Source organism: Scomber scombrus, chromosome 19 (assembly GCF_963691925.1).
Source record: "Scomber scombrus chromosome 19, fScoSco1.1, whole genome shotgun sequence".
NCBI lineage: Eukaryota > Metazoa > Chordata > Actinopteri > Scombriformes > Scombridae > Scomber > Scomber scombrus.
This window is the reverse complement of record NC_084988.1, coordinates 21,509,324-21,530,870: the sequence shown is the minus strand read 5'-3', so window position 1 is coordinate 21,530,870 and position 21,547 is coordinate 21,509,324. Positions and strand designations below refer to the sequence as shown.

Sequence of the window (21,547 nt, the reverse complement as noted above, 5' to 3'; positions counted from 1 at the left end):
CAGCATTTACAATATCATACAACAGAGCTGTTGCAGGTACATGTGTTGCAGATGGATGGTTTTTTTTGTGAGAATGATTTGCAGCGTCCACAGAATACAAAGCGATTCCACTTTTTTTTTTTTAGCATACAAGCGATCCCATCCCGTCGTAATGCGTCACGTGTTCACATCTCATCATGTCTCCTCTCTTTCCTGCAGCCTGGAGCGGTCTAACTCTTTTTAAAATTCGGCCATCAGTCTCTGTTTTGTTTTTTTTGCAGCTGCCTGTTCCTCTCGTGAGCGGTCTGTCGTTCTTGTCGGCGGGCCGCACCCCCCCTGCGCTGCGTCTTCTGTGACACGCGGTCGGGCTCGTGTGACGGACAACGCGAGGAAGTGGTAGACGCGCCGAGGCCGTTCTCTGTTTTCCTTCACCGTCTTCGTCACAGCCTCCTGCCTCTGCGACTTCCTCTCTCTCTTTCTCTCTCTCGCTTCCCACTAATGCCCGTTCCACTGGATATCATCATAACCAACCTGCGAACACACGGAGGGTAGAAACAAGGGTTACACACTGACAAAGAAGCTTATTTCTAGAGTTTTGTAGATTCCTGGATGTTTTTCAACACGCACCTCATCATCGGATTCCTCAATCGCCTCCTCCTCGCTGTCTTCTGATTCGCTGTCGGGCAGCTCCCTCAGGCTGGGATCGGTCAGAGAGTACAGTTCCATTCTGATGTCGCCGTTGTCGCGGCCGTAGGTGAGGTGGAAGGGACTGTGGCCTCCGGATGTGAGCTGGTTGGGGTCCGCTCCTTTCTTCAGCAGCAGTTGGACCAGCAGGAGGTTCTGCTGGTCAACAGCCAGATGCAGCGCACTGCGACCGTTACGCTGCTCCTAGAGGACGGGGAGAAGATACAAGATTTCATCAGCAAAGGCGGGCGAAGAGTAAAGACAACAAGAAGGGCCGGGTGTAAAAATGTCTCAATAATTTAACAGATCGTATGTCCGTTGTGTACCTTTGCGTTAATGTCAGCTCCTAGATCCACCAGGTTCTCCACCAGCGAGAGGAAACCATACACCGAGGCCAAGTGGAGGCAGTTCTGACCTGCACAAAACAACCAAAGAAACAGTTGAACAACTGGCACCAGAGCAACACATGTCACATTTGTCAAATTGACAGTCTAAGGAAGAGTCCAGTATCCCAAGGTGGGTCACATGTTAATAAAAAATGACTACAGGCTCTTTGAGAAACAGATGAAGATTATTCCAGAAAAAATGGGCTGCAAAAGTTTTAAAAAGTCTACGCACGTGTCTGAAAATAGAACCTCCCACCTTTCTATTTGGAGGCTGAGCATCTACCATTATGTTCCATGTAATAGATGGGTGTGAAGACAGGCACTGGTATTCCCCTTGCTCACTTAAATATTTCCTTCCTCCTAACCATAGTGTTCAAGGATGACGTGCAGCAGAAATTACTCTTTTCATGCACATCATTCCTCCTTTAAATAGTAGTTATAAGACTATCTGAGACTGGTCAGCGTCTGCTCTGTTTCCATGCAGCAGGGGTGGTCCACCACAGAATGGAAATCACCACCAGCTCTGCAGAATTGACCGTAATATGCTAATAATGTTCGAAAATTATAATTTAGCCTACCGCTAACAATCTCACTATGTGCACAGTGAGTCTTACCATGATAGTTGTAGGAGGCCATCACGCTGTGTAGATGCTCTAGCTGGCAGTTCTGTGTGATGACGCTGAAGCAGGGTAGGTTACCGTGGCGACAGGCGATGTGGAGTGGTGTGTCGCCATTGTCGTCCACCAGCGTGGGGTCACAGCCGCCAGCCAGGAGGCGCTGACACACATCTGCCTGGTTTGTTATAACTGCTAAATGAAGAGGAGTCTAGAGTGGGACGAACAGAAGAAGAGAAGGAGTTGTTATTATTCTGCATATGATGGTAGATATATTGTATATTTGTGTTAATTAGGGTAAAGTAAACAGAAATATCTCATGTACCTGTCTCTGATCATTCTGTGTGTTGAGGAAGTCTGTGTTCTTTGACACTTCTATCATTTTTCTGATATAGTCCTTGGCCTCGTGGATGATGGCCAGGTGGAGCAGCCTGCAGAGACAGAAGAAGACAGATGTTACATTAATACATATGAAACACAACCACATCTAGAAGCCAAGTAGTAACATTTCTACAAGAAATCAGTGAAACTGTACAATTAGTTCAAAGAATCCTATGTGTGGGAAGATTAAAAAAAAAAAAAAAAGTTTATTTAATGATATAAATGTTCTGTCTACAATGAAATCAATTAAAGTTTTATAAGTCTATAAAACAGTAGATTTCACACTTGCTGGATGGTTACTTAAGAATGCAATAACAGTGTCATAACTAATAAATAAAGACCCTCAAGTGTTTCCTGAGAACCGCATTAAGACCCACACTGAGAACCACTGCTCCTCTGGTGAAATCACTGAAGGTTTCACGCTCCATTGCTTTGCACCACTTCCAGTCTTCACTTCTGATTAATTGTTTACATTTGACCCAACTGCACACAAGTTCATATGCTATTGAACTGGAGCTATGTTTTCTGGCAGAGGAACAAATAACATTCTGAGCCCCTTTTAATGTTATTCCCCCTGGAGTCAGCTGAGAGGAACCAAGATCCATGTGTAAATCTGTACTCTCAGTTTAGAAATCTGATTCATAACCCTCACCCTAAATTTACTATGTAAATGTCACACATATCATGTACTATATTGAAACAATTTCATATATGCATATATATAGTTAATAATAAATGTAACACATATAATAATGCAACATTATGTCATGTGTGTACATTTGACATATTTGTTATATATTTTAACCAATGCTTTCATGTGTGTTGTACAACATACATGTGTGTTAAACAGATGTTGCTCTTGTATCTTTCATGTATGCCAAATTGTGGAACTATTGAAAATTAGAAGTTAATCCGTAATCCAAGAGTTGGGATTATAATCAATGCTCACAGATGTATAAACAAAGGTCTTCTGAATCTTTTTTCCTCAGTTGACCCAAGAGGGACTGTGTATATGATCAACAGGCCGCAGAAACGCATCTCAGGACAGGGTTTGGGGCCTCTGTGCTTTGCAGTATTTTGAGGTGCTTTTTCTACTTCTCGCTCCGCGGGAGCGCGCGTCGCTCGGATTCCTTGGCGGCGCGCCTGGGACTTTCCCAGTCTGACCCGCGGCCAGAGTAGATTCCCTCCTGATAATAGCCTTTTGTTTACGTCCAATTCCGCCGCGTCTGACCACAGCTAGACCCATTATTAAACCGGACACCGGTTTTGTGTATTGTTAACTCTGCAGCTACGTGATTTTATAAGCCTATAAAGCATGAGAGCGAAGCCCCCCGAGCCTAGAGTTAGTTAGGCCTGCGCGTTATTATAATGACAAGCGAGAGGAAGACATTCCCAGCAGGAAAGGGATCATGTTACCTCCAGGAGCTGGGCCTAACTCTGCTAGCTAGAGCCTCCCGAAAACTCCTCTATATATCCCCCTTATATGCTTTACTCAGCAGTGGTGTTATTTGTGGGTTAACTTACGTGTCTCCGTCCTCTGTTATCTGTGTTTTCCATTCCTGCAGCTCTCCGGTGGCGTCGACGGGCTGTCGGTGCTGCGGCGGCTCACATTCCACCTGGAGCCGACGGATCTCGGCGGCCACAGCCTGGTACTCCTCCTCCTTCAGCGAGTCTAAACCGCTGTCCAGACGCTCCTCCGTCGACTGGGCCGGTTTCCCTTCTTTCGACTCCCGGCTATAATCCATTTGGTTTAATATACTGGTCCGGTGAAGGTCCATGCTGGTCCTAGTTGTTCGGTACGAGGTGCGTTTGGTTGTATCCCGACAGAGCTTGTGCAGCAGGCTGTAAATGCAGTGGGCGGAGCTTACAACTAGGTGGGGGATTTCCAGAAAACTGTCACTTAGAATAACATACAGATTGCTGGCTCCAAGAGGGGATTTCTATTGAGACACATATAAACACACTCTTCAGACTGACTCTGCATCTGACATAATTATACATTTTTACACAAGTATTTCAGTCTTTACATAAATAGGTCTCCAAAAACAAAACAAAAAAGAAGCAACATTTCACAAACAAATATGCATCTTTTCCCAATTCCACATCCCAAACTTGCAATTAGTAGTTACTTCAGAAACAGTCAATCCTTGTAGTATTTTAGCAAAACTATGCACTCTGAAGTCATTTAGGCCAGCAGTAATAGCAGGCATTCATAGCCTGAAAAAAAAAAAAGAAAAAGAAAAAAATGCTAATGCCTCAAGAAGGGGAAGCACCACAGCCAAGGAAGTCAGAATAACCTGAAGCACAAACATATATATTTAATATTTTTTCCTTCATTTCCTTCACTTTGTGCACAAGTGTTGCTGCAGTGCCATGAAATAGTTTCTGTTTTGACACCAGAAGGGGGAGTGGACCTATGGAAAGTACTGAAACTGCACCTTCAGCTGCATCTGTTTGCTGAATGACTCGAATGCTGCTTATGAGATAGTGAGCAACACTTCCTTTTGTCGGAGTGGGTGCGTTGACCTGCAAGGTGGGAGTTGGGAGGGGGGGCTTCAGAGTGCAACACAGGAGTTTCCTCCAAAACTTCAAGTGTGATTTCAATGTGATCTCGGTTTGTTTATGGTGCTTTGAAAAAACTGCGATGTATGTAAGAGCAAGCCAGCAGGCCCACAGTGGAGTTTCCCTAAGACCTGCAGATCTTGACCACACCGCCAAATTTGCATGATTTTACTTAAAGGTATATTTCACTCTGTTATAACACTAATTGATTTCAGATAGTAAATAACATGTAGCTTATGTTACATCATAATTCATAATCTGCAGGCGTTGAAGTCAGGGGTTGTGAGAATTTATTCACTTGGCTAAACATCCTGCAGATTATTTGCACAGAGATGTGAATTGAACTGCCACTGACTCTGACACTGTGCCTCTAATAGCCAAGTATTAAATCACTCATTCAATTCCTTTGCAGATAAAATGGCAGCACTCCAAGTTCTCGATAAGACCCGCAAGACTTCACGAGGCTGTGACCTATCCCTTTGAAAACAAACATCAAGTTGAACGTGATGTTCTGGAGGCCTGGGGGGAAACTCCAGACTTGTTTTACCTCCCATTGTTCAGTCAGTGTGACCAGTTAGACTGGGAAGCTCAGGCCTAGCAACTATTTAGCAACATATTAGGATTTCAGTCACAAAAACGCGCACATGCAAATACATTGTACTAATGTGCTGTGCAGAGCAATGTGCATCCTATACAATTATACAATGTTGAATGAAGTAACAACTGCAGTTTTTCATTGCATATTGCATCCCTCCTTTGTATATCACTATCTAAAGATAGAATGAGCAGATTGTAGAGAGGCAAACAAACCATATAAGCCACATTAACACCCCCGCAGTTCATTTTAAATACACGTTATGTATCTAGACCGCCGATCACACTCGGCTTTGAAGGCGCACTGAAAACAAGACCTCTGTTTGAACCATAATAAGGCAGATGAATGGAGTGAAGGAATGCACGCATGAGGCTGAAAGAGAAGGAGCGTCACTACGGCCCAGAGAAATGAAAACAAAGACGTTACACACACTCGCATAGAGCTTTGTGTGTTCAGATGGAGGAAACTTAATATTTCGACTATATTAGGAAAGAAAGGCCGCTATATCTCTAGATCAGCTTACCTTACTCATCCTTCTATTTGTGAATTACTGGTTATTATTAGACACTCTGTTCCTACTTCCTAAAACTGTCTCTGTTAGGTGTACTTTTCTGGGTATTGCACAAGACAAATAGCATTCAATACAGGGCCTGGAGAGTCCGAGTGCATTAACAGCTCATTTTGTCAATGTAAATGTCTGAATGAATATGCAGAAGTGAATCATTCTGACCTGAAATCAGTCAGAAAAAGCAACTCGACTGACTGGAAGTCGGCGCCATCACTGCGATGACATGTCATTTACATTGTGAAACACGACACGACATACTTAAAACTTAGAACTCAATTCCAGTACAGGGAAGAAATACCTACACTCTTAAAGAGAAGCAGGTGACAAAGGAGGAAGTGATTACAGTTGCAAGAACGAGGAAAGATCTTGGATTTTCGCATTCAAACAGTACTTTTCTTGGCTTCTCGAAATGTAAATTGACTCATCATCACGTGCAGAGATTACCTGGTAAAAGGAAACTGATACAGAGTCGTGGAGTCTCTGATAAGTCTTTATGACCGTTCTGTTATTGTTGATGCTTCACAGCAGAATAGAGCCTGACTGATATATCAATCAACCAATATTATCGTCGATATATCGGATATTGGTGTTTATGCTGTCTGATATGTGCTGATATTTTTTAAAAGATATATGAAGTTTACTGTTTCAGTGCACTGATGTAAGTTCATTGTTAAACTGTAAAATATCATGGCCTCCATTATATATCTTTATCTCAAGTGTTTGGTAACTACATCAGAAAAAGTAGGTGCTTTTTATGTAAATATTCTTTATATATCCTCCCTAATATCAGCATTAGCCCTTCCAGTATCGGTCAGGCCCTACAGCAGAACTTTAGTACATTTAAGAAATCATTTTGTACATTTCTCAGAACTGATGATTCAGAATCTAATGTAAGAGACATGCAAATTACTTGTATGCATGATTGTTTTAAGTGTGTGATGTGGAAGTTAAAGGATGGACGTTTTAACACATTTCGAGTTGATTGAATGCTCGATGTTATTCTTGGCGACCAGATCTCTCACCTCTGTGTTTCTAGCAGTTACAGTAAAGCTGTTGAACACTGCGATCACACAAGAAAAGGAGTGTTGTGGTGGTGAAATAACAGTGCCACAGTGAGCAAACACTGCCAGCTGCTAGCATCCAGTATGGCCTGTTTAACTCAATGCTGATTTCATGAACACGCCAACCACCAACACAGCACTAAGGTCACCTCAGTCCACAGCCGAGCTTGTAACTCTGGACAAGTTACATGTTTTAAAAAAAAAGATATATTTGTGATATAGAAAAAGGTGTTTGCTGAATAACTGAGATTGAATAGGTGTAAAGCTTCACCAGTCAAGTTTTTTTCTATTTAACAAAGGAAAGAAAAAACATTGTTACAGCAATTTGTGGTTTTACACACACCTGCACGCACGTACAGTATCTTTGCACATGTGTGTGTGCGTGTGTCAGTGGGAATCCCTGGGCATTCTGGACATGAGCAGACATGAATAGCACAGTATGACTCACCATGAATCACTGCATCAGCCACACACACACACACACACACACACACACACACACACCACTGTAAAATACATTAAGATGAAGGGTCAAAGTGGATAATGACTCATCAAATCACGTTCTCAACTTGTGGCTCTATGGAGATTGAAAACATGACGCAGAATTCAAAGCCCAACATGGCCTCTGAAAACACCACAGGGATTTTCTGGTTTTCACCTGATCCATTACCTGCTTCCCTTCTCTGCATTTCCTGCTTCCTGTCCGGGACTGCAGAGTCATTTCTTGTCCAGCAGACTTTCCAGTGTAATTACAGTAGAATTTTATCATGATCATATGCTGTAAATGATTGTTGTTATTTAACTCCATTTCCTCAGTGTACAATCTTATCTGAATCAGAAGTGATTAAAAATCACACTTTACTGATAAGATGTAAAACTGCACTTTAAAAAACAGTAAATATTAGCCTGCTGCTTCACGTCTTTTAGATCACATTCATAGATTTGGAATATTTGTCAGATATTTACTCAAGTATTTGTTCTTTATTTGAGTAGTTCCATTTTATCCCAGTTTACACTACTATTCTACTACATTTCAGATGGAAATATTGTACTTTTTATTCTACTAGTGATAGTTACTTGTTACTTTGCACAACATTTTACATACCCAACAGAAGACGAGTTCTTAAAAAATGTTGCATTTTACTTTAATTAACTTTTCTATTATTGCATTTCTTTTAATAGTTGTATTTTACTTGATTTTCATATATTGTTTTTATTCTATTTTTTTTGTTCTTTATTCACATTGCTCTATGCTCCTTTGTTGTTGTTCCTTATATATGAGGCACTTGGTGTATGTCATTTATTTTGTTGTAAAGCACTTTGAGCTGCATTTATTATAAGACAGGTGCTATACAATTAAAGTTATTATTATTATTATTATTTATTATTATTAGATTAAACTACCCAGCAGTATGCAATGTGGTTTTAATGAGCTCTTCCTCTACCCACTGCAACATTAAAATACTTCTTACATGTCGATGCATCAATAGTAATGACCCAATAATATAATATGTCATAAAATAACACTGATAGTTTTCCCTCTTCTGCATGATAAGTATTTTGGCCCTGTGATTACATTTAGCTGATAATACTTTTTTACTTACTGTAAGTGAAAAGGATGTTTACTTGTAGGTGAGTATTACTTACTTCTTCCACCACTGTATATTTCAGAGGTAAATATTGTACTGTTACTTTATTTGGCAGTGATAGTTACTAACTACTTTCACATTCAGGTTTGACATATTAAACATGTTATTGGCTTATAACATACAATGTTTTGTAAATATTAAACTACCCAACACTGTATAAAGATAAGATAAGAGATAAGACATTCCTTTATACAGTAAGTACCTCATTCAGGAAATTCACATTATTGCAGCGGCAAAGTGGACAGTAAAAATAGAACAGTGTCAATAAAAAAGAATAAAGAATAATAAATACTTAGTACAAAAGCAATAAAGTAGTACAAATTATAACATTATGTACAAGACTAATGTTGGTGTGAGTGATAATATACCTGAGTTTGATATTGTTAGTACACAGATTTGAAGTGAAAAAATAAAACTGCAAACTTAAACTGAAATTAGTAGTATTATTATTAGTAGAACTGAAATACTATATACTAATACTAAAGTAGTTATTATCATCTTCATCTACACCAGCTATGACATGAACATGCTGCTTACACTGTAACTGACCACCAGTAATAATTAGACAATATTATAATATAAAATAACTAAACATTAATAGGGGAATGTAGGCCATTTTGACTTGTAAAATGAATGATGGCTGAATTCCATTTAGCTGCTTTGGTTTTAGGGTCTTTGTGTTGTACACGTTGGCTCATTTCAGTAGAATGGTGTCATCATTAATGTTATGAGCAAAACTGGTGCTTTTCATACTGTGTGCTGCATAATGACTTGATCATTAATAATCATGTTCTTTTATAAATGTATTATTATGTCATTCATACAATTGCAATGCAGGGCTTTTACTTGTAACAGAGTACATTTTCATCATAGTATCGATTCATTTACTTAGGTAAAAGATCTGAGTAGCTTTCCTATCACTGCCTACAATGTGGCATAAAGATAGAAAACTACATTTGAACATTTTACATCTACAAGATAGGAATAAAAAAGAAAACATTATAAAGTTGCATTAGGCTTGCATTACATCTGCTTTCAAATGATCAATAACTTAATTGGATGTTTAATTTATCTCCTTGTTTCAAAAATACTGGGTAACTGCTGCAGCAAGTGTTCGCAATCATTGTATGTATTTGTATCCAGAATGCCACAGGGGGATAGAAACAGCAGTCTCTACATTACTGCTGTTCTTATTACTTTGCAGTTGTGCAGTTTACTCATTTGTTGATGTTCCTAAATTGTGCTGAGTCTGCTTCAATGAGCCATAGGGGTTTATTCAGTCAGCAGTGCAGACTTCCCTTTACTAAAGCTGATTGTTTTCCATTCTTTCTATGTCACAGCACTTGTTGAGAAAGTGGCTAAACAGATTTTGCAAATTTTGATGATCCTGCAGATACTCACATCTACAGTTTCCTGTCATTCAGTACCAGTGCACAACAGCCAACCAGGTCAGGTCACCCCCCCCCCTCCTGGCCGTCAGTGTGTCACCAGAGGAAAGCTGATATCATCTAATCTGGTGAACTGAGATACTCACTGGCTGCACAGGCAACCAACCAAGCCACCCAGATTCTAGGCTTTACTGTCAGGGGGAATAAAACAACATCCAGGCTGCCCTCAGAAAGGAAGAATTAGGCAGCTGATTTCTCTGCAGACAAGCTGTTGGTCAGCAGGGGGCGTACAAGTGCTTTCAGTCAGACAAGCTGTTCAAATATAGATCAGGTTGCATTATTATAAAATTATTCTCCAATGCTCTTTGTGTGGAAATCCTCTCAACCTATAAACTGGCCCCCTCCACAGGGAGGTCTGAGCTCAGGCTCAGTCATGCAGACGCAGGCTTGGAGCTGGTGGGGATTCAAGGGATTTATTCTCTTCTTACACAAGCACACTTCAGCAGGGTGGGAACATGGGAATTTTCTGAGTCATCCAGTTGAGACACAGTCCCTCAAACTGCACTGTTTGATTTGACAAGCCAAGAAAGCTTCCAAAGAATGATTCAGGTCTTTAAATGTGGATCCTGGGAACCTCTGCCACTGGAATCCACTAGATGGCGACAGATGACCACTGTGTGACATACTGTGGCAAAGTGTGATACTGAACCGCAGGACCCATTAATCAACCAGGACTCATGCATGATTTGGGTGTTTATTTTTCATCATTTTGCTAAATGTAATCAATAAGCCAATGAAATAGGTTTATTTCATTGCTACAGTAGATTTGGATATTTCCACAGATTGTTGAAGTTCATTATAGCAACAAGACTTGAATGTCAATTGTAAGCTGTTTACTGGGTGTCTATATGAGTAGTGTGTGCGCTGTAAAGGGTTGACTCCACAGATTTTTTTTCAGTTGAAAAGATTTTGCATTTTTCTGTAAGTCTCCTCTGTTAGTGAGAGATTTTGCTTGGTTTGTCTGGTTAAATGTTTCTTTATAGATTCATTTTTATGGATTAATAAATGCCTTCAGTCTAAATGAGACCCTTAAATCCAGCATTTCAGTGTAAATTAGCATAAAACGGTTTATTTTGTTCATATAATGTTTAAGTTTCAACCCATCTGGAGCTGTTTTTATATGTTGCTGAGCTTGTTTTAGTCATTGTCGTTTTGGTGAGAAAAACAAACGACCAGCCACTTAACTGGTTCAGAAGTACAATATACTCATTTCATATCCTTTAATTCTCCTCTATCAGAAATTTGGCTCCACACACATACACACAACCATCCCCAATCATGCACAAACAAAGAATTAAAGTTCCCATCAAGTCCAGTCAGTTAAGATGTAAACTCCATGTAAACACAAACAGACAGGCACACAGCTCAGCTGTATAATATTGCAGTACTTAAAGGCTTGTGACTGAGGAGCACGGATCAATAGAGTCATTTTCAGCAGTCTGGAGGATTATCCACTTCACTGCCCACTGATGCGATGCAAACGAAAGAGTGAGACACAACACACACACACACACACACACACACACACACACACACACACACACACACACACACACACACACACACACACACACACACACACTCCACCAGCTAACAGCCTCTTCAGACTGTTTGTGGATCTATATTTTTTACAGGAGACAGGCTGAGAACATTTACCCTGCTTTTAGTGACAAAGCCACTTGCTGTTATATCCCATCCCTCCTTACATCTGACAATTTTCTCCTAATATCATGCTCCATTATTTTAACCTCATGGCAGACCTTAATGTCCCAGCCAGGTCTTTTGTCCTTTGATGTTATTTGATTTTTTCTGCTTGTATTATGATATATTATATTATAATCTGCATCAGTTAACAGTGTGAGTAAAAAAGTATACTGTAACGTGTGTTGCTAAGGGTTGCATCACAGGATTTGAATAGTGTGCACGGCATGGCACAAATTATGTCAATATTAAATACCAAATCTGACACAATGAAAATTGAATAACTTATGAAACCAACCATGTAAATTACAAATAATCATAATTGAAGCAATAATGTATCTTGCAGTAAAGCTTTCATTCCTTTGATACAACTTACTCACCTCACATATATCCAATCTCCTGGATGGAGTTTTGAGTAGAGTAGATGAGTCTATTTACAGAAATAAAAAAAAAGACAGTGTGGTGGTTACTGCAGTAGAATATTTGTGTTTCATTGTACATTAGAGACAGAAAAAGCTGCCCATATAATAGTTGGCCAAATTATCACACTGTGCAATTTTACATCTGCAAGGTAAAGAAAAAAATGGATAAAAAGTTAACCATGATAATGGAAATATATTGTATATTTTATTGAAATAGTAAGTAAAAGTAAAAATAACACTCAACATTTTTTCAACAGTAAGTCAAAATAATGAGAAACCAAATCATAATCAGGAGGTAAGTCTTTTTTTTTTTTTTTTTTAAAGTCAACATTATGAGATTAAAAATAATTTAGTTTTTCATTATTTTGGCTCACCGTCAGCATTTATTTTTATTATTTATTTATTTATTCATTCCTAACATTTTTTTTTTTTTTGCTGGCATAAGTGAGCTTCCATACAATTAAGTATATAGAAACCGAATGAGGATCTACGAAAAGGCCACAGTGACTCAAACGTTCCGGTTTCAGACATTGGGTCAACACATGCTAAACCTGGGTCAAGGTTTTCACTCTAGGAGATATTAGCAGCTGTCAATTACAGTGAAAAATAACTAAAGTGAAGATCCGGGTTGGTGCTTAATTAGTTTTTAGTGTTTAGTGACTCTCCTCCAGCCATCTCGTATTATGCTCATTTTTATTCCCCAGGCGGCCATCGTCAAGCCAGCAGCCCGACCCTCAAGCTTGTTCTCACGCTCATCCGCCTTGATTGATTTCCAGGGAGCGACGCCGGCTGGCCTGAGCCCACTGGCCGAACTATAGAGCGCCTGGCCCGCACAGAGGGGCCGGCCTAGCCCAGGGGGAGAGGCTGGATGGATGGATGGATGAATTTCCCTCCGATCCCTTATCAGCCAGAGCAGCTTCTAGTGGGGGGAGGACGGCTGTGAATAGTCCCTACACAGACACACACACACACACACACAGACACACACACACACACACACACACACACACAAACACACACACACACACACACACACACACACACACACACACACACACACACACACACACACACACACACACACACACACAGGGAAAGCTAAGCCCGAGGTATTCCCACCACCAACAAAGACAATGATAATCAGACGCTTCAGTAGGACAGAGACGGTCATTAGTAGTCTTATAGAGATATGATCTGTGGGCTATCTGAGTCCCATGGGTGCTGTCACTACATTGACTCCAACATGTAGGCTGTTTGGACAAATCTAATCAGGTTTTCCTCTTGAAAATATGTGCATTTGTATTCTCATTCTCACTGGTGGCAGGTGAAGACAGCTGATTTTCTTCTAAAAAGAGCAAAAGATGAGTGACAGGAGCGGGCAATGTAAAACTAACTCTTATTATACTGCTTTCTTTACGTTGTGTGCTCTATGTTATTGATACTGAAACACAGATTTTCACTATGAATGAAAAGTGCGGTACGAATTAAAAGTATTTTAAATAATTATAGGCAAATGACAAGAAGACAATAAAGTGAACGATATTAACCCTTTCACGCATAACGGTCACTACATTGGACAGCTATTAAAAAGCTGTTTTCTTATGCATGGATTTTGATGCTATAGTTGTAGTTGTACTTAAGCCACAATAGTGGACACTATAGTGCGTCATCCCATACACTACCACTTCATCTGCTGTAACTTTTTTGGTTGATTATGTTATTATAATGTAATGTAATGTAATATGATGGGGGAAAAAAGTATATACATTTTTTTTCATGCCTAAGGAGAAATAAAAACACGTAGGAAAAAAATCTGACTGACTGAGGTTATTATAATGCATGCATGAAAGGGATAATATAAAGATTTTGGCTTTAAACATAACGATTTGCTTACCTTAATTTGAGCCCAGCTGCCGAAATACGGAAAGAATATGACAACAGAAGAACCAAAACCTAGAAATATAAACTTATATAACAGAAAGTAAAAGGAAGTCAGGAAGAAACAGTCAAACAGTCAATAAAATTGTTCCTATATTTTCCAAAAGTAAATGAATGAAGGCAATGCAGCTGTTCAGATGTATATCAGTTTAGACAGTGCACTCCATGAGTGTCCAACTCTTTATTTTACACTATTAAACTCCAAAAGCTCGTTTAAAACCGGGTCACTCGTGTTTTACATGTTGACAAGAGGTATCAGCGGACCTGATAATTCAACACCATATAAAAGGTGAGTGTGCATTTGATCGTGTGGTTTAGTGTTAATACAAAATATCATTATTTTGATTTGATTTGTGGAACTATAACTACACTGCTCCCTAAAGAGTTTAACATATAGTGACCAGTCGTTGTAAACTGTGAGTGTTGCGCGTGCATGTTTGAGAGAGAGAGAGAGAGAGAGAGAGAGAGAGAGAGAGAGAGAGAGAGAGAGACTGATGGATACAAACACGCGCATCACGGAGACTGAAACACTTTCTCTCTCTCGTGCTACTGTCATACCTGCACGCCCCTCTCTCTCCCTCTCCCTCTCTTGCACTTCAAAGCTCTACTTGAAAGTGCGCTCGAGACTAGAGTTGTTGTTCTTTCCGCCCGGTGGTGCCACGCGCCGAGCTTCATCGTCATCATCACCATGCCTCGAGGATTCTTGGTGAAGAGAAACCGGAGATGTTCGGCGTCGTACCGGTCACGAAATAACGGTAACAGCATTCCTGTAACATACGACAGTGATAAACCTGAAGGGATTAAACCGGAGAGGGTGAAAGAGGACGGTTTGGTGAGTGTAGAACTGCTCCCGGTGTCCCGCGAGGACCCCGCCGGTGTCAGGGAGGCGTGGAGCCCGCACGTGGAGTCAGCGCTGGAGGCAGAGGCGGACCGGCGCGCGCAGTTACCGGAGACTGAGGAGCAGGTGAGCGAGGTGGACGTTTTGACTCCCGGTGGTGACTTCTCCTGCTTCTTCCCACCTCCGCCTCTTCCGCGCGACTTCACTTTAAGCCCAGTCAAACCGGTTGGCACGAGACTGCTGGAGCAGCAGGAGGAAAGAGAGAAGCAGCCCGTATTCACCGGCAGGTGCCTGACGTCCTCTCCGGTGTCAGAGCTACCGGCAGAGTTACCGGAGCTACCATTCCTGGTGAGCTCCACGCCGACTTCTATCGAGAGACTCCTCGCGAGCAGCAGCCGCCACCACCACGCGCCGTCCTACGGGCACAATGACAAATATGATCAGAGTATGGCTCACGTGCACCTGTTCCCCCCGCTGACACTGATGAATCAGGAGCAGCATCACGCGGAGAGGAAAGGCTCGTTCCTGGAACCGGATCAGCGCGTGAACAGCCACAGACACAACAAACCGGCGGCGGGAAACCCGTCCAAGAAACCCAAAGTGAACCGGAAACTGAACTTCGAGGATGAGGTCACGACCTCGCCAGTTTTAGGTCTGCGGATCAAGAAGGAGAGTCCCGAGCTGAGGAGGCACCGGGAGAAATCGTCTGGTCTTAACGGGAACCCGCCGCTTGGAGAGTTCATCTGCCAGCTGTGTAAAGAGGAGTACCCCGATCCTTTCTCCCTCGCGCAGCACAAGTGCTCCCGCATAGTGCGCGTGGAGTACCGGTGCCCCGAGTGCGACAAAGTTTTCAGCTGTCCCGCCAACCTGGCCTCCCACCGGCGCTGGCACAAACCGCGTCCGGTCACCAACCGAGGAGGAGAGACACCGACTAACAAGAGCCAGCCGTTAAAACAGGCACGAGGGCCCATACAGCACGAGAGGCAACCGGTTGATTTGGAGGGAAAGGAGAACGAGCTGCTGCGCATCAACACGAATCAGCACCAAGAGGTGCAGGACAGCTCCCGCGTCAGGCGCGAGCCCTCTCTGCTGTTGCTGCACGCTAGGTCTCGAGACAGCCCCGACAGCGACAGCCTCGCGCCTCCTCACTATGATTCCTCGTGTCATTACCGTAGCCCGGTAGAGAGCTGCCTGGACCTGCAGCAGCACGTGAGAGCAGCGGACAGTCCAGCCTCGAGCCTCCTTCTATCTAACCCAGAGGAGCGTGCGGACCTGCCTCAGCAGCAGCCGCACGCTCCTCTACCGTTTATGCAGTCGTTACCGGAGGAGGACGTGTACGAGTGCCGGTACTGCGGGAAGAAGTTCCGCCGTCAGGCTTACCTGAAGAAACACCTGGCCGCACACGAGATGACAGCGCGAGCCTCTCCTCCACTTTCAGCTTACGGACAAGCGCGCGAGAGCAGCGGCGGACAGAACCAGGTGTTTCTGTGTCACCTGTGCGGCGCGCGCTTCCCGTCGGTTGAAATCAGGGACAAGCACCGTCTGTGGCACGCGATGAGGGACGAGTTACTGGCGGGAACACTGGGAGGAGGACTCAGACCGGACATGTTCCACGTGCACAGAGAAGAGAGCGGCATCGGGGAGCGCGAGCAGCAGCAGCAGCAACAGCAGCAGCAGATCTTCACGTGCAAGCACTGTCCGTCGACATTCTTCAGCTCCCCGGGGCTCACGAGACACATCAACAAGTCTCACCCTACCGAGAACCGGCAGGTGATGCTACTGCAGATGTCCGTGAGACCCTAAAACCGGCGCGAGACACACAGTTGAAATAATTTGGACAAACGGAATATTATATAAAACTGTTTATGGTTTTCATTTACACTGAAATACAAAACTGTCAGCCACGGTTCTGTTGTCCTTCTTGTTTAACGCTCATTATGCATCCTGAATACTAAGCTGACGCACATATAATAAATAAATGGTCATTATACAAACTGATTACGTCACTGAGACAGTTAACACGGTAACTCTGAACTGTCCATGGTGCTGAAATTAACTTTGATGAAGTCCATGGTGCTGAAACCATGTCCGCAAACATGAGGAGGCTTCTACAGTTCTCCACATGTAGTTCTTTCTAACTATTCTAACATAATGAGTGACACAAGAATTTTTATTTATTGAACAGGCAGATCTAATATGGTCCATAATCAAATTAACGAACTTTAACAGCAGGGTTATTATGATAGATACATTAAACTGGAGCCTGATCATAGTGACCAAATATCTTTAAAGGATGTTGAAACTTTAGAGAGAATCAAAATGTTTGTCGGTATTTTTTTGGTTGTTTCAAGGGAGTCTCTATATTTCTGTTCTCATATAAAGGATATATTTTATTTGTATTGCCATTTTTGTTCAGCTTCTCTTCAAGATTTGACATTCAAACACAGTAAATGTTACAGTTGGTGTCATCTCGAGAGGGTTACTTGTTAGACTGAGGACATTTTGATTATGACTAACGACATTAGGAGAGACTCATTTAACATATATTGACGCAATGATTGACACAGTTCATTCATGTCCATGGCAAAGTAATCCGATTACACTGATGATCGGGAGGAGTCCAGTGTGTTACATTACTGAGTTGAGCCAGACCATAATCAATGAGCTGGAATTACGTTTAGAGAGTGACCTTTCTTACCCCCGAGAAGTGGAGACAGAATCAATGTTCTAACTCCATTTTAAAGAGTGTTTCAATGTACAGCGAACAATAAAAGAATCAAACGAGAATAGCCAATAATCAAATAGACCATAATATGCCTTTTATAATAAATGTGCCAATTGACTTCTCAGCTATAAAATATTTTCATACAGAAATGGAGCGTTTAATGTTAGTACAGGTAGTAAAAAAATGTCTTTTGTCTTTACGATTATAGACTATTGTTGAGATATTTGCTAAAAATGCCTTCATGATGCTAAAAAGGAATTGTGGTTGAATGAATTGATGATTAAAAAAAACAACATATAATTCTGCACTGTAGTAAAAATGACCAAGGATGAAAAACATAAAGCATTGAAAACATTTTTTTTCTCTTAAAACCTAAACACACCATGAGATTAAAGCAAAACAACAAGACAACAAGCAGGACAACACAATACACATATAAATACCAGAAGGCGGGTGTAGCTATGACAACATGCTCATGGTTTTTCTTTTTGTGTCATTAAATAAAAAGTTACATTTAGAATTGTTCTATGAAGCCTGCACAGTACTATTTTGATATGTGTGATGTTTAATGTGAAATCTAATTAAAATTATTGTCAATAAAGGTTCATTAAGATCAATGAGAGTTGTGCACTTTCAAACTTTCTCTCTCTCACACACACACTCTCTCACACACACACACACACACACACACACACACACTAAAGCAGTCTGTGGTACGAATCGTTTATTGTCAGATTCAATCATCCTTGCAGTCTGTGTGTGAAACAGATGTTACACATGTTTACATACTACAGCTTTGACAGTAAAATAGGTTGCGGAGAGTGTGTGTTTGTGTGCGCGTGTTGTGATACAGCTGTTAACACGGTCAACACATGCAGTTAGTACTGAACTGGCGTCATGCAGTATGTATAGTCAGTAGTTACATACATCAGCCTTGTCCCACACTGACGTCTGGACAACAGCTGAACCCGTATCCATCACTGGCCTCACATCCATCTACACAGGCACAGTATCAATAAGGGCAATTTCTGCGGCTGTTATGGCTGCTCAAACAGGGAGAATTTAGGGGAAGAAAAAAAATCAGATCTGGGCTAAAGAGGCAGGAAAATAACACTATCCAAATACAGTGACTCGGTGTAGTTGATTTTTATAATACTGTTTAAAGGCTTTGAGTCACTTAGGGATTTCTATAGATTTTGGTTGCTGCTAAAGAGAGTTTTTAAATTCAAAATACACCGCTTTACAGTCTTACATCCGAGTTCAGTCCTGTTGAGTAAGCAGATCATTTTGAGTCTATTTGCTATCTGTAAAACAACATTGAAGTATGAAATTTACCAATTTTTTCCCATGGGACATGAAAGCAGCATTATGACTAGAGCCATCATGTGGAGTCATTGGTGTTTTAACCCAAAGATGATGTGAATTTTAGGTTGGAAGAGTGTAAACAGGGTGTTAACATGATAGGAGTGAGTTTGGGGCATGGTGGGCGACTGGCAGATGAGCAGTAGTCTATATACAACATGTACAGACCAGTCCTAGGGTGCACTGGAGCTACTAAACCACGTGTCTCGACCACTTAGCAGCAGGTGCTTCAACCTCAAGAGTCCACTCACTTGGTTTTTAATACTAAAAAGCACATCAGCAACAATAACTTAAAGGGAAGACTCATTTTACGATGCCGTTTTTAAAATGTAACAATGTTTTACAATCCCTTTCCTCTCTATGGAGGATATACGAGTGGAAAAAAAAGTGAAACTGAAGAAACAGCCGTGTAACACACTTAGATTAAGCAGTGAAGCATTATGCAAAACCTTTATAATACATGATATCTATACTGTCACATACAGATCATTCATATACAGTATGTAGGTTTTCTTTTATAAGGGATCACATGGATGAACGTTGAGTCCTGACAAACCCTTGGAAAACCACAGCCATGATTATTAAACGAAAATAATAATGATTAAGTTTTGAAATGAGTGCTTGAGGCCAGCGAGGTGCTACAAATCAAGCGCACCTCAAGTATTTCAACCATACAAACAAATTTGAATGTTTTTGTTGAGTCTGATTGATGGAGTGCTCGAATGAGGATGTTAAATACACAAAAATGGTAGTGTTAGATTTTCTTGAGTGCGATTACATGCAGATCCCCTCCATCCAGAGCTGGAGCTGGGGATGAATCTAAATACAAGAGCTGGAATAGAAAACAATGGAAAAGAAAAGCATTTATACAAGTTGCCATCTGTAATTCCCCCCCATCTTTGGCCTTGGATACACACTATCTTTCTTTTGTATGCTTTGATTTTCCTTTTTTTTTTTTTTACCACTAAAACCGCCTCGAACAGAGAGATACTAGACCTTATTTAACAAGTAAAACAAACACTGAAAATGATGGACTAAAACTTCTCTTATTGGTATTAAATATCCCCACCACTCTACATACGGAGCTATAGTGATGTTAAGTTATGCCTCACACACCAGGCCCATCGTGTCTCCTATTTTACAGTAATTCATATTTGGAGGAAAAAAACAAACAAAGGTGACATTTTACAACAAACGTGGATGTCCCAGAAACAAATTTACAAGATCATGGACGATCCCTAATGGTTCCTCTGTTCTTCCAGAGTCTGGCTGTGGCATCAAGGTTACACATGTCGGCTGTATTTGAAATAAAAACAGGATGAAACTCCTACAGAATGAAGTGCAAACTGGTTATAAAAGAGGAAGTGTTGAAAGCATGAAATCTTGTAGTGTCAACCCCATTTGTTTGGCTTTGGCAGCTATTTCTCACATAACAGTATATACACAACAAGCCTTCTCACACTGTACACATTCTTATAGATATTCTTATATCTACTATATATATATATATATTTATATTTAGACTCATACATATATAGATATACAGAATATATATATTTATATATACTCAGACGAACAACGAAAGAAAAGCTGTGGTTCTGTTCCATCGGATGACAAGAGTGACAGCAACATTCTTGTTCGAGTGAAAACAGTTGATAAAAAAACAACAAAAAACAACAACAGAATAACAACAAATTTCAACAGACTGAAGAAAAAAAAAGTATTGAACATCAGTGCTTGTCCACATTTTACAGCATGAGCAAAAAAACCCCAAACATCTTAACTAAACTTTATGTAACAAGTGCTCGCTCTTTTTATCTGTTTGATGTGTTCATCTTTCCTCTCATGAATGAAAGACAAATAATCCCTCCATCATCACTATATAACACTGCTCGCTCAGAGAGAGAGAGAGGGAGGGGTGGGTGTGCTCATGTTCAGTCTGGGAGGGGGGGGGGGGGGGGGGGGGGATTTCTTCTGGATTCAAACATGAATATTTTTGGCGTTAAAGCGAAGGAACTTGTTTTATTTTATTTTATTGGTAGCAAATGAGTGAGTTTTTATTTACATTTTCATGAGGACTGAGTAGAAAGCGACCCCCCTACCCTCATCGGTTCTGTCTTTATGGGCTTAATGCTGCTCCGACAACAAAAATAGACCTTTTTTATTTACTATCCTGCTTTTTCATGCAACGTTCTACAAGTGCCGTCACTCTGAAAACTTTTTAATATCAAAACTCAGCTTTCTGTCTGTACACACGCAGGCTGACTATAGTACAAATATACAGATTTCCTCTAACTTCAATTAAGAGCATGACGTCACGCACAAGATTTGTTCTCCCCGGCTCTCTAACAGGTAGTCGAGCTGAAAAATAGAGCGAGGTACAATGTGGCACACTTCAGTTTTTCTTTTTTTTCTTTTTTTGGTAGTCCTGGTTACATTACACTAAACTAGAGTTTGTGCATTTTCTAACATGGCACAGATTAGGATGAAGGAGTGGAACTTGTGTGAGCTCCTGTAGACTGACAGCCAATCAGTCTGTAGCATGACCTGATTGGTCCACGTGGGTCTCTCCTTTTGTCTTGTAAAATAACCTGATGAAACGTAGATGAAACTAATACTGCACTGCATAGGCTG

General features: G+C 41.1%; 3 protein-coding genes across 3 annotated transcripts in view; 1 reads left to right on the top strand and 2 right to left on the bottom strand.

The window, feature by feature from the left end:
- Window positions 1-243: 243 nt before the first annotated feature.
- On the bottom strand, window positions 244-4,002 carry nfkbiab (nuclear factor of kappa light polypeptide gene enhancer in B-cells inhibitor, alpha b). Its single transcript, XM_062439990.1, has 6 exons — window positions 3,569-4,002; window positions 1,989-2,094; window positions 1,664-1,874; window positions 990-1,078; window positions 607-867; window positions 244-510 (listed from the first exon to the last, which is right to left on the bottom strand). Exons 1-6 carry the CDS (start codon window positions 3,820-3,822, stop codon window positions 475-477), a joined length of 957 nt encoding a protein of 318 aa, XP_062295974.1. The 5' UTR covers window positions 3,823-4,002; the 3' UTR covers window positions 244-474.
- A 10,674-nt stretch (window positions 4,003-14,676) lies between these two features.
- On the top strand, window positions 14,677-16,629 carry LOC134001227 (insulinoma-associated protein 2). Its single transcript, XM_062440795.1, has one exon. It carries the CDS (start codon window positions 14,677-14,679, stop codon window positions 16,627-16,629), a length of 1,953 nt encoding a protein of 650 aa, XP_062296779.1.
- Window positions 16,630-18,260: 1,631 nt separating this feature from the next.
- The window catches only part of ralgapa1 (Ral GTPase activating protein catalytic subunit alpha 1), a gene marked incomplete in the record, with an annotated part of 70,003 nt that continues 66,716 nt past the window's right edge, over window positions 18,261-21,547 (bottom strand). Inside the window, 1 exon segment of the mRNA XM_062439716.1 lies at window positions 18,261-21,547.

What these genes read in the sequence shown, in the direction of transcription:
- nfkbiab (XM_062439990.1), bottom strand. Translation starts at nt 3,822, where the DNA reads ATGGACCTTCACCGGACCAGTATATTAAACCAAATGGATTATAGCCGG. An exon ending in GAGCTGACATTAACGCAAAG is followed by an intron (nt 868 to 989) that starts GTACACAACGGA and finishes CCCGTCCTCTAG; the next exon opens with GAGCAGCGTAACGGTCGCAG. An exon ending in TTGAGGAATCCGATGATGAG is followed by an intron (nt 511 to 606) that starts GTGCGTGTTGAA and finishes GTGTGTTCGCAG; the next exon opens with GTTGGTTATGATGATATCCA.
- LOC134001227 (XM_062440795.1), top strand. Translation starts at nt 14,677, where the DNA reads ATGCCTCGAGGATTCTTGGTGAAGAGAAACCGGAGATGTTCGGCGTCG.